This window comes from Pristiophorus japonicus, chromosome 20, assembly GCF_044704955.1.
Source record: "Pristiophorus japonicus isolate sPriJap1 chromosome 20, sPriJap1.hap1, whole genome shotgun sequence".
Lineage (NCBI taxonomy): Eukaryota > Metazoa > Chordata > Chondrichthyes > Pristiophoridae > Pristiophorus > Pristiophorus japonicus.
The window spans coordinates 94,165,756-94,177,102 of NC_091996.1; the positions used below are offsets into that span (position 1 = coordinate 94,165,756).

Here is an 11,347-nt window from a genome sequence, read left to right on the forward strand (position 1 = left end):
ATGGCATTCTGTAAAGTTTCATCCAGTTCAAAACAGTCAACAGATCCCACTGTCGGAGGGACAGTACTGAGGGAGCCCCGCGCTGTCGGAGGGGCAGTACTGAGGGAGCCCCGCGCTGTCGGAGGGGCAGTACTGAGGGAGCCCCGCGCTGTCGGAGGGGCAGTACTGAGGGAGCCCCGCACTGTCGGAGGGGCAGTACTGAGGGAGCGCTGTGCTGTCGGAGGGGCAATACTGAGGGAGCCCCGCGCTGTCGGAGGGGCAGTACTGAGGGAGCGCCGCGCTGTCGGAGGGGCAATACTGAGGGAGCCCCGCGCTGTCGGAGGGGCAGTACTGAGGGAGCGCCACGCTGTCGGAGGGGCAGAACTGAGGGAGCGCCACGCTGTCGGAGGGGCAGTACTGAGGGAGCGCCACGCTGTCGGAGGGGCTGGACTGAAGGAACGCTGCACTGATGCAGGGGCAGTACTGAGGGAGCGCCGCACTATCAGAGGGGCAGTACTGAGGGAGCGCCGCACTATCGGAGGGGCAGTAATGAGGAGCGCCGCACTGTCGGAGAGGTAGTACTGAGGGAGCGCCGAATTGTCGGAGGGGCAGCGCTAAACTTTTGGAGGGACAGTACTGAGGGAGCGCTGCACTATCGGAGGGACAGTGCTGAGGGAGCCCTGCACTGTCGGAGGGGCAGTACTGAGGGAGCGCGCGCTGTCGGAGGGGCAGTACTGAGGGAGCCCCGCGCTGTCGTAGGGGCAGTACTGAGGGAGCCCCGCGCTGTCGGAGGGGCAGTACTGAGGGAGCCCCGCGCTGTCGGAAGGGCAGTACTGAGGGAGCGCCGCACTGTCGGAGGGGCAGTACTGAGGGAGCACCGCACTGTCGGAGGGTCCGTACTGAGGTAGCGCTGCACTGTCGGAGGGGCAGTCCTGAGGGAGCGCCACACTGTTGGAGGGGCAGTATTGAAAGAGTGCCGCACTATCGGAGGGGCAGTAATGAGGAGCGCCGCACTGTCGAAGAGGTAGCACTGAGGGAGCGCCGCATTGTCGGAGGGGCAGCGCTACACTTTTGGAGGGACAGTACTGAGGGAGCGCTGCACTATCGGAGGGACAGTGCTGAGGGAGCGTCATCCTATCGGAGGGGCAGTACTGAGGGAATGCTGCACTGTCGGGGGGGGCAGTACTGAGGGAGGTGCTGTCTTTTGGATGAGACGTTAAACCGTCTGTCCTCTCAGGTGGATGTAAAAGATCCCATGGCCCTATTTGGAAGAAGAGCAGGGGAATTATCCCCGGTGTCCTGGGGCCAATAATTATCCCACCTTCAACATAACAAAAAAAACAGATTGTCCGGGTCATTATCACATTTCTGTCTGTGGGAGCTTGCTGAGTTTCCTACTTTACAACAGTGACCGCAGTCTAAAAAAAGTTATTTACTGGATGTAAAGCGCTTTGAGACATCTGGTGGTCGTGAAAGGCGCTATAGAAATGCACGTCCTCATTTAATACAAATAAACCGAGAGTGATACTTCGCTTGTAGAACCTTCGCAGGCAGTTGGTGATGACCGGACTCGTCCGTACACTGCCAGGGGTCAGAGGGCATTGGCCTGGGATCACCTGGGATCTCCCAGACCAACGGGATCTCGAGGACCACACGGATCTCCAGGACCAGCGGAGCCGGCGGAAAGCTCGTTGGCCAAGCTGCAGAGATGAGAAGATCGGCGCAGCACCTGCTGTGCCGGGATGTGGGGAATGTGGGAGAGCGCTCCCGGCGAGCGGTGGTCCCGCTCCCGGCACAATCGCGAGATGCCCGCTCGCGCACCCTCAAGCTCCGCAGGTCCATCCTGCCGGAGAGCTCGCCGCGAAGGACGGAAGGATCGCTGGCCAGCGCGGCGTGATGTGGCCACCGTTGGCATGTCTGGAGACCGCTTCCTAGGAGCTTTCCTCTCCTGGCACCAATTCCTCCAATCCCGCCGCTCCCAGAGCGGGAATTTTAGCCACTTCGAAGGATAAGCTGGGGACAAATAAACATAGGCGGGTTACAGCTGTTGGTCGCCCCTTGAAATAATCTGCACTTTCTCTCTCAGTTGTAAAATATTTCAAAGACACGACACAGGAGGAGGCCATTGGGCCCATCGAGCCTGTGCCGGCTCTGTGAGCGAGCGATCCAATCAGTCCCACTCCCCCTGCTCTTTCCCCACAGCCCGGTGAATGTTTCCCCGTCCAGTATTTATTCCAATTCCCGGTTTGAAAGTTACTATTGAATCTGCTCCCACCGCCCTTTCAGGCAGCGCGTTCCCGATCACAACAACTCACTGCATAAAAACATTCTCCCCATCTCCCCCTCTGGTTCCATCGCCGATTATCGTCAATCTGTGTCCCTCTGGATACCGACCCTCCTGCCCCGGGAACAGTCTCTCCTTATTTACTCCATCAAAACCCCTCGTGATTCCGAACACCTCGATTAAATCTCCCCTTAACCTTCTCTGCTCCAAGGAGAACACGCCCAGCTTCTCCAGTCTCTCCACCTCACTGTCGTCCCTCATCCCTGGGACCATTCTGGTCAATCTCCTCCGCACCCTCTCCAAGGCCGTGACATCCTTCCTAAAGTACGGTGCCCAGGATTGGACACAACATTTTAAATATACAACACAGTAAAGACGTCTTACTGCAATTATATCGGGCCCTGGTGAGACCATGCCTGGAGTATTGTGCACAGTTTGGGTCTCCTTACCTAAGGAAGGATATACTTGCCACAGAGGGTGTGCAGTGAAGGTTCACCAGACTGATTCCTGGGATGGGGGGATTGTCCTATGAGGAGAGATTGAGCAGACTGGGCCGATATTCTCTAGCGTTTAGAAGAATGAGAGATGATCTCATTGAAACATAAGATTCTGAGGGGGATTGACAAGATAGATGCAGGGAGAGTGTTTCCCCCCGGGCTGGGGAATCAGGGGTCACAGTCTCAGGATAAGGAGTCGGCCATTTCGGACTGAGAAGAGGGATCTCTGGAATTCTCTGCCCCAGAGGGCTGTGGAGGCTCAGTCTTTGAGTATATACAAGACAGAGATCGATAGATTTTTGGATATTAAGGGAATTGAGGGATCGGCGGGAAAGTGGAGTTGAGGTCGATGATCAGCTGTGATCTCATTGGATGGTGGAACAAGCTCGAGGGGCCGAATGGCTGCCTCCTGCTCCGAATTCTTATACTCCAGTTGGGGCCTCACCGGTGATTGAGAAATGGTTCAGCGTAACCTCCCTAGTTCGGGATGAATCATAGCGACCCCGCCTCTTTCCACACCCCTCCCCCACCCTCGTCTTCGGAAATCCCAATGGGCGAGGACAACGAGATCTGTTTGTAGGGGTTTGAGCGATGTTGTGTTGACGAGACTCGCCAGGTCGTCACGCCTCCGGCCCTCGCCCTCCCACCCCGCTGCGCCACTGGACCCCCCACACCCCCTGCCCCCGCCCCCCCCCGGTCGTTCCCCCCCCCCCCCCGCCAGCCCCCAGTCCCCCCCCCCCCCTCCGCCCCCGGTTTCCACCAGCCCCCGTTACCTCCCCCAGCCCCCAGTCCCCCCCTCCACCCTGCCCCCGGTCAGCCCTCCCAGTCCCCCACGATAAGGCGATGACGTACCGGTGAGAGTACTTGGAGTAAATGACGTGGAGTTTGTTGTGCGGCTGCTCTCTCACCGTCTGGTTCAGTCGCCCCAGGAGCCCGGTCGGTCCCCGCTCAGCATGGCTCCCGGCCCGCTTCATCGTACCCCGCTATGAGAGAGAGGGAGAGTGAGAAAGAGACAGAGAGAGAGAGACAGAGAGAGAGAGTGAGAGAGAAAGAGAGTGAGAGGGAGCTAGTGAGAGATGGAGAGAGTGAGAGAGAGTGAGAGAGAGAGAGGGAGTGAGAGAAGGAGAGAATGAGAGAGAGAGACAGAGCGAGAGAGTGAGAGAAAGAGATAAAGAGGAATAGAATGGTGGATTTTTTAATTTGTTTTTTTAGAATATTTGTTCCTGGGATGTGGGCGTCGTTGGCAAGGCCGGCATTTATTGCCCATCCCTAATTGCCCCTTGAGAAGGTGATGGTGAGGCGCCTTCTTGAACCGCTGCAGTCCGTGTGGTGAAGGTGCTCCCACAGTGCTGTTAGGGAGGGAGTTCCAGGATTGTGACCCAGCGACGATGAAGGGACGGGGAAGATTGTTCCCGGGGGTGAGGAATCAGAAAGGAGTTGGTTCCCCGGGGACCAGGTCTTGATCAGGCGGGCTTCCCCTCCCCCGCCTCTCCGGAGGGCCCAGAAACAGGGACCAGAAACCCCCGCGAGGCCTCACCCACCGTCGACGTGCTTTCCGCGCAAGTGTTGGGCTGGTGGGATGTTTTCCATGGGGGGTATCACAGCTGAGCCTGACAACCTCAGCGGACAACCACATTCACAACAACAACTGGCACTTATATAACGCCTTTAACGCAGTAAAATGTCCCAAGGCGCTTCACAGGAGCGATTATCAAACAGAATTTGATTAGGACAGGGGACCAAAGGCTGGGTCAAAGAGGGAGGTTTCAAGGGGGGTCTTAAAGGTGGAGAGAGCGGCGGAGAGGTTTAGGGAGGGAATTCCAGAGCTTGGGGCCCAGGCAGCTGATGGCACGGCCACCGATGGTGGAGCGATTATAATCAGGGGATGGGCAAGAGGCCAGAATTGGAGGAATGCAGAGCTCTCGGGGGAGTATTGTGGAGCTGGAGGAGATTACAGAGATAGGGAGGGGTGCAGGGGCTGGAAAAGGTTACAGAGATAGGGAGGGGTGTAGGGGCTGGAGGAGTTTACAGAGATAGGGAGGGGTGTAGGAGTTGGAGGAGGTTACAGAGATAGGGAGGGGCAAGGAGGCCATGGAGGGATTTGAATAGGAGGATAATCATGTTTAACTAATTTATTGGAATTCTTTGAGGATATAACGAGCATGGTGGATAGAGGTGTACCGATGGATGTGGTGTATTTCGATTTTCAAAAGGCATTCGATAAGGTGCCACACAAAAGGTTACTGCAGAAGATAAAGGTACGCGGAGTGGAAATGTATTATCATGGATAGAGAATTGGCTGGCTATCAGAAAGCAGAGAGTCGGGATAAATGGATCCTTTTTGGGTTGAAATCGGTGGTTAGTGGTGTGCCACAGGGATCGGTGCTGGGACCACAACTGTTTACAATATACATAGATGACCTGGAAGAGGGGACAGAGTGTAGTGTAACAAAATTTGTAGATGACACAAAGATTAGTGGGAAAGCGGGTTGTGTAGAGGACACAGAGAGGCTGCAAAGAGATTTAGATAGGTTAAGCGAATGGGCTAAGGTTTGGCAGATGGAATACAATGTTGGAAAATGTGAGATCATCCACCTTGGAAAAAAAAAACAGTAAAAGGGAATATTATTTGAATGGGGAGAAATTACAACATGCTGCGGTGCAGAGGGACCTGGGGGTCCTTGTGCATGAATCCCAAAAAGTTAGTTTGCAGGTGCAGCAGGTAATCAGGAAGGCGAATGGAATGTTGGCCTTCATTGCGAGAGGGATGGAGTACAAAAGCAGGGAGGTCCTGCTGCAACTGTATAAGGTATTGGTGGCCGCACCTGGAGTACTGCGTGCAGTTTTGGTCACCTTACTTAAGGAAGGATATACTAGCTTTGGAGGGGGTACAGAGACGATTCACGAGGCTGATTCCGGAGATGAGGGGGTTACCTTATGATGATAGATTGAGTAGACTGGGTCTTTACTCGTTGGAGTTTAGAAGGATGAGGGGTGATCTGATAGAAACATTTAAAATAATGAAAGGGATGGACAAGATAGAGTCAGAGAGGTTGTTTCCACTGGTTGGGGAAACTAGAACTAGGGGGCACAGCCTCAAAATACGGGGGAGCCAATTTAAAACCGAGTTGAGAAGGAATTTCTTCTCCCAGAGGGTTGTGAATCTGTGGAATTCTCTGCCCAAGGAAGCAGTTGAGGCTAGCTCATTGAATGTATTCAAATCACAGATAGATAGATTTTTAACCAATAAGGGAATTAAGGGTTATGGGGAGCGGGCGGGTAAGTGGAGCTGAGTCCACGGCCAGATCAGCCATGATCTTGTTGAATGGCAGAGCAGGCTCGAGGGGCTAGATGGCCTACTCCTGTTCCTAATTCTTTTGTTATGTTCTTATGAGAATTTTATTACGAAGTGATGGGGGACTGGGAGCTCAGGGGGTGATGGGTGAGCGGGGCTCGGTGCGAGTTAGGACACGGGGTCAGCGGGCACAGGGGGTGATGGGTGAGCGGGACTCGGTGCGAGTTAGGACACGGGGCAGCGGGCACAGGGGGTGATGGGTGAGCGGGACTTGGTGCGAATTAGGACACGGGACAGCGAGCACAGGGGATGATGGGTGAGCGGGACTTGGTGCGAGTTAGGACACGGGGCAGCGGGCACAGGGGTGATGGGTGAGCGGGACTTGGTGCGAATTAGGACACGGGTCAGCGAGCACAGGGGATGATGGGTGAGCGGGACTCGGTGCGAGTTAGGACACGAGGCAGTGAGCACGGGGTGGGGGGTGGGTGAGCGGGACTTGGTGCGAATTAGGACACGGGACAGCGAGCACAGGGGGTGGTGGATGAGCGGGACTCGGTGCGAGTTAGGACACGGGGCAGCGAGCACAGGGGGTGGTGGGTGAGCGGGACTTGGTGCGAGTTAGGACACGGGGCAGCGAGCACAGGGGGTGGTGGGTGAGCGAGACTCGGTGCGAGTTAGGACACGGGGCAGCGAGCACAGGGGGTGGCGGGTGAGCGGGACTCGGTGTGAGTTAGGACACGGGGCAGGGAGTACAGGGGGTGGTGGGTGAGCGGGACTGGGTGCGAGTTTTGTATGAGGTAAAGTTTATGGAGGGTGCAAGGCCAGGAGAGCCTGTCTGTGGCTGGGCCCTTGGGCACGATTTGGAGCCTCTGTAAATTTGGTGCCATTGCCGAGACCCTCCCCTCCTTCCCGTTATTCGTGTGTCGAGCCGGTGGGCATGGAGCGATGGCGTTGAGCGTACCTTTCCATCCGGGCTGCCCATCCGCACGGCCAGGCGGAGGCAGGCTGACGCCACACACGACGCCCGCTCGTCCACGTAACTGTAGTCCTGCAGCGACAGCTCACAAATGTAACAAGCCAACGTCAGCGTCCTCGACCCAACCTCGCTGCCCTACACTTGGAAAACAAGACGGGCGGCTTAGTTCGTGGCAACGCAGGAATAGGATTAGGCCCATTCAGCCCCTCCAGCCTGTTATACAGGAACAGGAGGAGGCCCATTCAGCCCCTCGGGCCTGTTACACAGGAACAGGAGGAGGCCCATTCAGCCCCTCGAGCCTGTTACACAGGCCCATTCAGCCCCTCGGGCCTGTTATACAGGAACAGGAGGAGGCCCATTCAGCCCCTCCAGCCTGTTATACAGGAACAGGAGGAGGCCCATTCAGCCCCTCCAGCCTGTTACACAGGAACAGGAGGAGGCCCATTCAGCCCCTCCAGCCTGTTACACAGGAACAGGAGGAGGCCCATTCAGTCCCTCGGGCCTGTTACACAGGAACAGGAGGAGGCCCATTCAGCCCCTCCAGCCTGTTACACAGGAACAGGAGGAGGCCCATTCAGCCCCTCCAGCCTGTTACACAGGAACAGGAGGAGGCCCATTCAGCCCCTGGAGCCTGTTACACAGGAACAGGAGGAGGCCCATTCAGCCCCTCGAGCCTGTTACACAAGAACAGGAGGAGGCCCATTCAGTCCCTCGGGCCTGTTACACAGGAACAGGAGGAGGCCCATTCAGTCCCTCGAGTCTGTTACTCAGGAACAGGAGGAGGCCCATTCAGCCCCTCCAGCCTATTACACAGGAACAGGAGGAGGCCCATTCAGCCCCTCCAGCCTGTTACACAGGAACAGGAGGAGGCCCATTCAGCCCCTCCAGCCTGTTACACAGGAACAGGAGGAGGCCCATTCAGCCCCTGGAGCCTGTTACACAGGAACAGGAGGAGGCCCATTCAGCCCCTCGGGCCTGTTATACAGGAACAGGAGGAGGCCCATTCAGCCCCTCGGGCCTGTTACACAGGAACAGGAGGAGGCCTATTCAGCCCCTCGAGCCTGTTACAGAGGAACAGGAGGAGGCCCATTCAGCCCTTCGAGCCTGTTACACAGGAACAGGAGAAGGCCCATTCAGCCCCTGGAGCCTGTTACACAGGAACAGGAGGAGGCCCATTCAGCCCCTCGAGCCTATTACACAGGAACAACTGGCCATCTAGGACTGAGATGAGAAGGAATTTTTTCAGCGAGAGATCGGGAGAGAGAGAGAAAGAGATCGGGAGAGAGAGAGAGATCAAGAGAGAGATCGCGATCGGGAAAGAGAGAGGGAGAGATCGGGAGAGAGAGAGAGATCGAGAAAGAGACAGAGAGATCGAGAAAGAGACAGAGAGATCGAGAAAGAGACAGAGAGATCGAGAAAGAGACAGAGAGATCGAGAAAGAGACAGAGAGATCGAGAAAGAGACAGAGAGATCGGGAGACAGAGGACGGTTTTAAGGAGCTTTTTAGAAGGAGGAGAGAGAGGCGGAGGTTTATGGAGGACGTTCCAGAGCTTGGTGCCCAGGCAGCTGAAGGCACGGCCACCGATGGTGGACCAATGGAAATCGGAGGATGGTCAAGAGGCCAGAATAGAGTCCCAGCGACTCTATTCCCAGGCTCAGTGCCCAGGCTCACACAGGAAGCAGGGCCTCACAGGACAGACACTGAGCTGTGGGACGGAACCGCCGGAGGAGTCCGCGGAGGACCAGGAAAGCGGAAAGCAGCAGGGTTGCAGGAATGGCGGGTTGCAGTGGGACCTGGGATTACCTGGGCGAAGTGACGGAGGAAGCGATACGCAGTCGGGACGTTGATATCGAAATTAAGCACCTGGAGGACTGTCCTCTCCATCCTCAACAACTCCTCCCGTCGGTAACTGTCGGCGCAGATATAGAGCACCTCATCCACATAGAGCGGGCAAAACTCCTGCAGGGAGAGACACAGAGAGTGACGGAGAGGGAGATCGGGAGAGTGACAGGGAGGGAGGGGGAGGGAGAGAGAGAGAGTGACAGGGAGGAAGATAGAGGGAGTGACGGAGAGGGAGATCGAGGAGAGGGAGAGTGACGGAGAGAGGGGGAGAGAGAGAGTGACGGAGAGGGAGAGGGAGATCGGAGGAGAGGGAGAGTGACGGGGAGGGAGCGAGAGATGGGGGGGAAGAGAGTGACGGGGGGGAGAGAGGGAGTGTGTGTGACGGGGAGGGAGGGAGAGATCGGGGGAGAGGGAGAGAAAGTGACGGGGGGAGAGAGGGAGAGTGTGTGACGGGGAGGTAGGGGGAGATCAGATGGGGGGGGAAAGAGAGCGACGGGGGGGGGGGGGAAAAGAGAGCGACGGGGGGGGGGGAAAGAGAGCGACGGGGGGGGGGAAAGAGAGCGACGGGGGGGGGGAAAGAGAGCGACGGGGGGGGGAAAGAGAGCGACGGGGGGGGGGAAAGAGAGCGACGGGGGGGGGGAAAGAGAGCGACGGGGGGGGGGGAAAGAGAGCGACGGGGGGGGGGAAGAGAGCGACGGGGGGGGGGGGGAAGAGAGCGACGGGGGGGGGGGGGAAAGAGAGCGACGGGGGGAGAAGAGAGCGACGGGGGGGAGAAGAGAGCGACGGGGGGGGGGAAGAGAGCGACGGGGGGGGGGAAAGAGAGCGACGGGGGGGGGGAAGAGAGCGACGGGGGGGGGGAAAGAGAGCGACGGGGGGGAGAAGAGAGCGACGGGGGGGGGGGGAAGAGAGCGACGGGGGGGGGAAAGAGAGCGACGGGGGAAAAAGAGAGCGACGGGGGAAAAAGAGAGCGACGGGGGGGGTAAGAGAGCGACGGGGGGGGAAAGAGAGCGACGGGGGGGAAAGAGAGCGACGGGGGGGGAAAGAGAGCGACGGGGGGGGAAAGAGAGCGACGGGGGGGGAAAGAGAGCGACGGGGGGGGAAAGAGAGCGACGGGGGGGGAAAGAGAGCGACGGGGGGGGAAAGAGAGCGACGGGGGGGAAAGAGAGCGACGGGGGGGTAAGAGAGCGACGGGGGGGGTAAGAGAGCGACGGGGGGGGTAAGAGAGCGACGGGGGGGGTAAGAGAGCGACGGGGGGGGTAAGAGAGCGACGGGGGGGGTATGAGAGCGACGGGGGGGGTAAGAGAGCGACGGGGGGGTAAGAGAGCGACGGGGGGGTAAGAGAGCGACGGGGGGGGAAAGAGAGCGACGGGGGGGGGAAAGAGAGCGACGGGGGGGAAAAAGAGAGCGACGGGGGGGGTAAGAGAGCGACGGGGGGGGTAAGAGAGCGACGGGGGGGGGTAAGAGAGCGACGGGGGGGGAAAGAGAACGACGGGGGGGGTAAGAGAGCGACGGGGGGGGGGTAAGAGAGCGACGGGGGGGGGAAAGAGAGCGACGGGGGGGGGAAAGAGAGCGACGGGGGGGGGGGAAAGAGAGCGACGGGGGGGGGGGAAGAGAGCGACGGGGGGGGGGGAAGAGAGCGACGGGGGGGGGGGGGAAAGAGAGCGACGGGGGGGGAGGGAAGATAGTGACGGGGGGAGGGAAAGAGAGCGACGGGGGGGGGGAATGAGAGCGACGGGGGGAGGGGAAAGAGAGCGACGGGGGGAGGGGAAAGAGAGCGACGGGGGGGGGGGAAAGAGAGCGACGGGGGGGGGGGAAAGAGAGCGACGGGGGGGGGAAAGAGAGCGACGGGGGGGGGAAAGAGAGCGACGGGGGGGGGGGAAAGAGAGCGACGGGGGGGGGGGGAAAGAGAGCGACGGGGGGGGGGGAAAGAGAGCGACGGGGGGGGGGGAAAGAGAGCGCCGGGGGGGGGGGGAAGAGAGCGACGGGGGGGGGGGGAAGAGAGCGACGGGGGGGGGGGGAAGATAGTGACGGGGGGGGGGGGAAAGAGAGCGACGGGGGGGGGAAAGAGAGCGACGGGGGGGGAAAGAGAGCGACGGGGGGGGAAAGAGAGCGACGGGGGGGGGGAAAGAGAGCGACGGGGGGGGGAAAGAGAGCGACGGGGGGGGAAAGAGAGCGACGGGGGGGGAAAGAGAGCGACGGGGGGGAAAGAGAGCGACGGGGGGGGGGAAAGAGAGCGACGGGGGGGGGGGAAGAGAGCGCCGGGGGGGGGGAAGAGAGCGCCAGGGGGGGGGGAAAGAGAGCGACGGGGGGGGGGAGGGAAGCGAGCGATGGGGGGGGGGGAAGATAGCGACGGGGGGGGGAAAGAGAGCGACGGGGGGGAAAGAGAGCGACGGGGGGGGAAAGAGAGCGACGGGGGGGGAAAGAGAGCGACGGGGGGGGGGAAAGAGAGCGACGGGGGGGAAAGAGAGCGACG

At 59.2% G+C, this 11,347-nt stretch overlaps 1 protein-coding gene across 1 annotated transcript in view; it reads right to left on the bottom strand.

The window, feature by feature from the left end:
- Positions 1-1,398: 1,398 nt before the first annotated feature.
- The window catches only part of LOC139232701 (G2/mitotic-specific cyclin-B3-like), a 31,808-nt gene continuing 21,859 nt past the window's right edge, over positions 1,399-11,347 (bottom strand). The window contains exons 9-12 of the mRNA XM_070863181.1: positions 8,836-8,991; positions 7,017-7,166; positions 3,613-3,743; positions 1,399-1,992 (exon numbers count right to left, since the gene is read on the bottom strand). Of these exons, the coding sequence (XP_070719282.1) occupies positions 1,911-1,992; positions 3,613-3,743; positions 7,017-7,166; positions 8,836-8,991 (519 nt within the window). The 3' untranslated portion in view covers positions 1,399-1,910. The remainder of the gene's footprint in view (positions 1,993-3,612; positions 3,744-7,016; positions 7,167-8,835; positions 8,992-11,347) is intronic.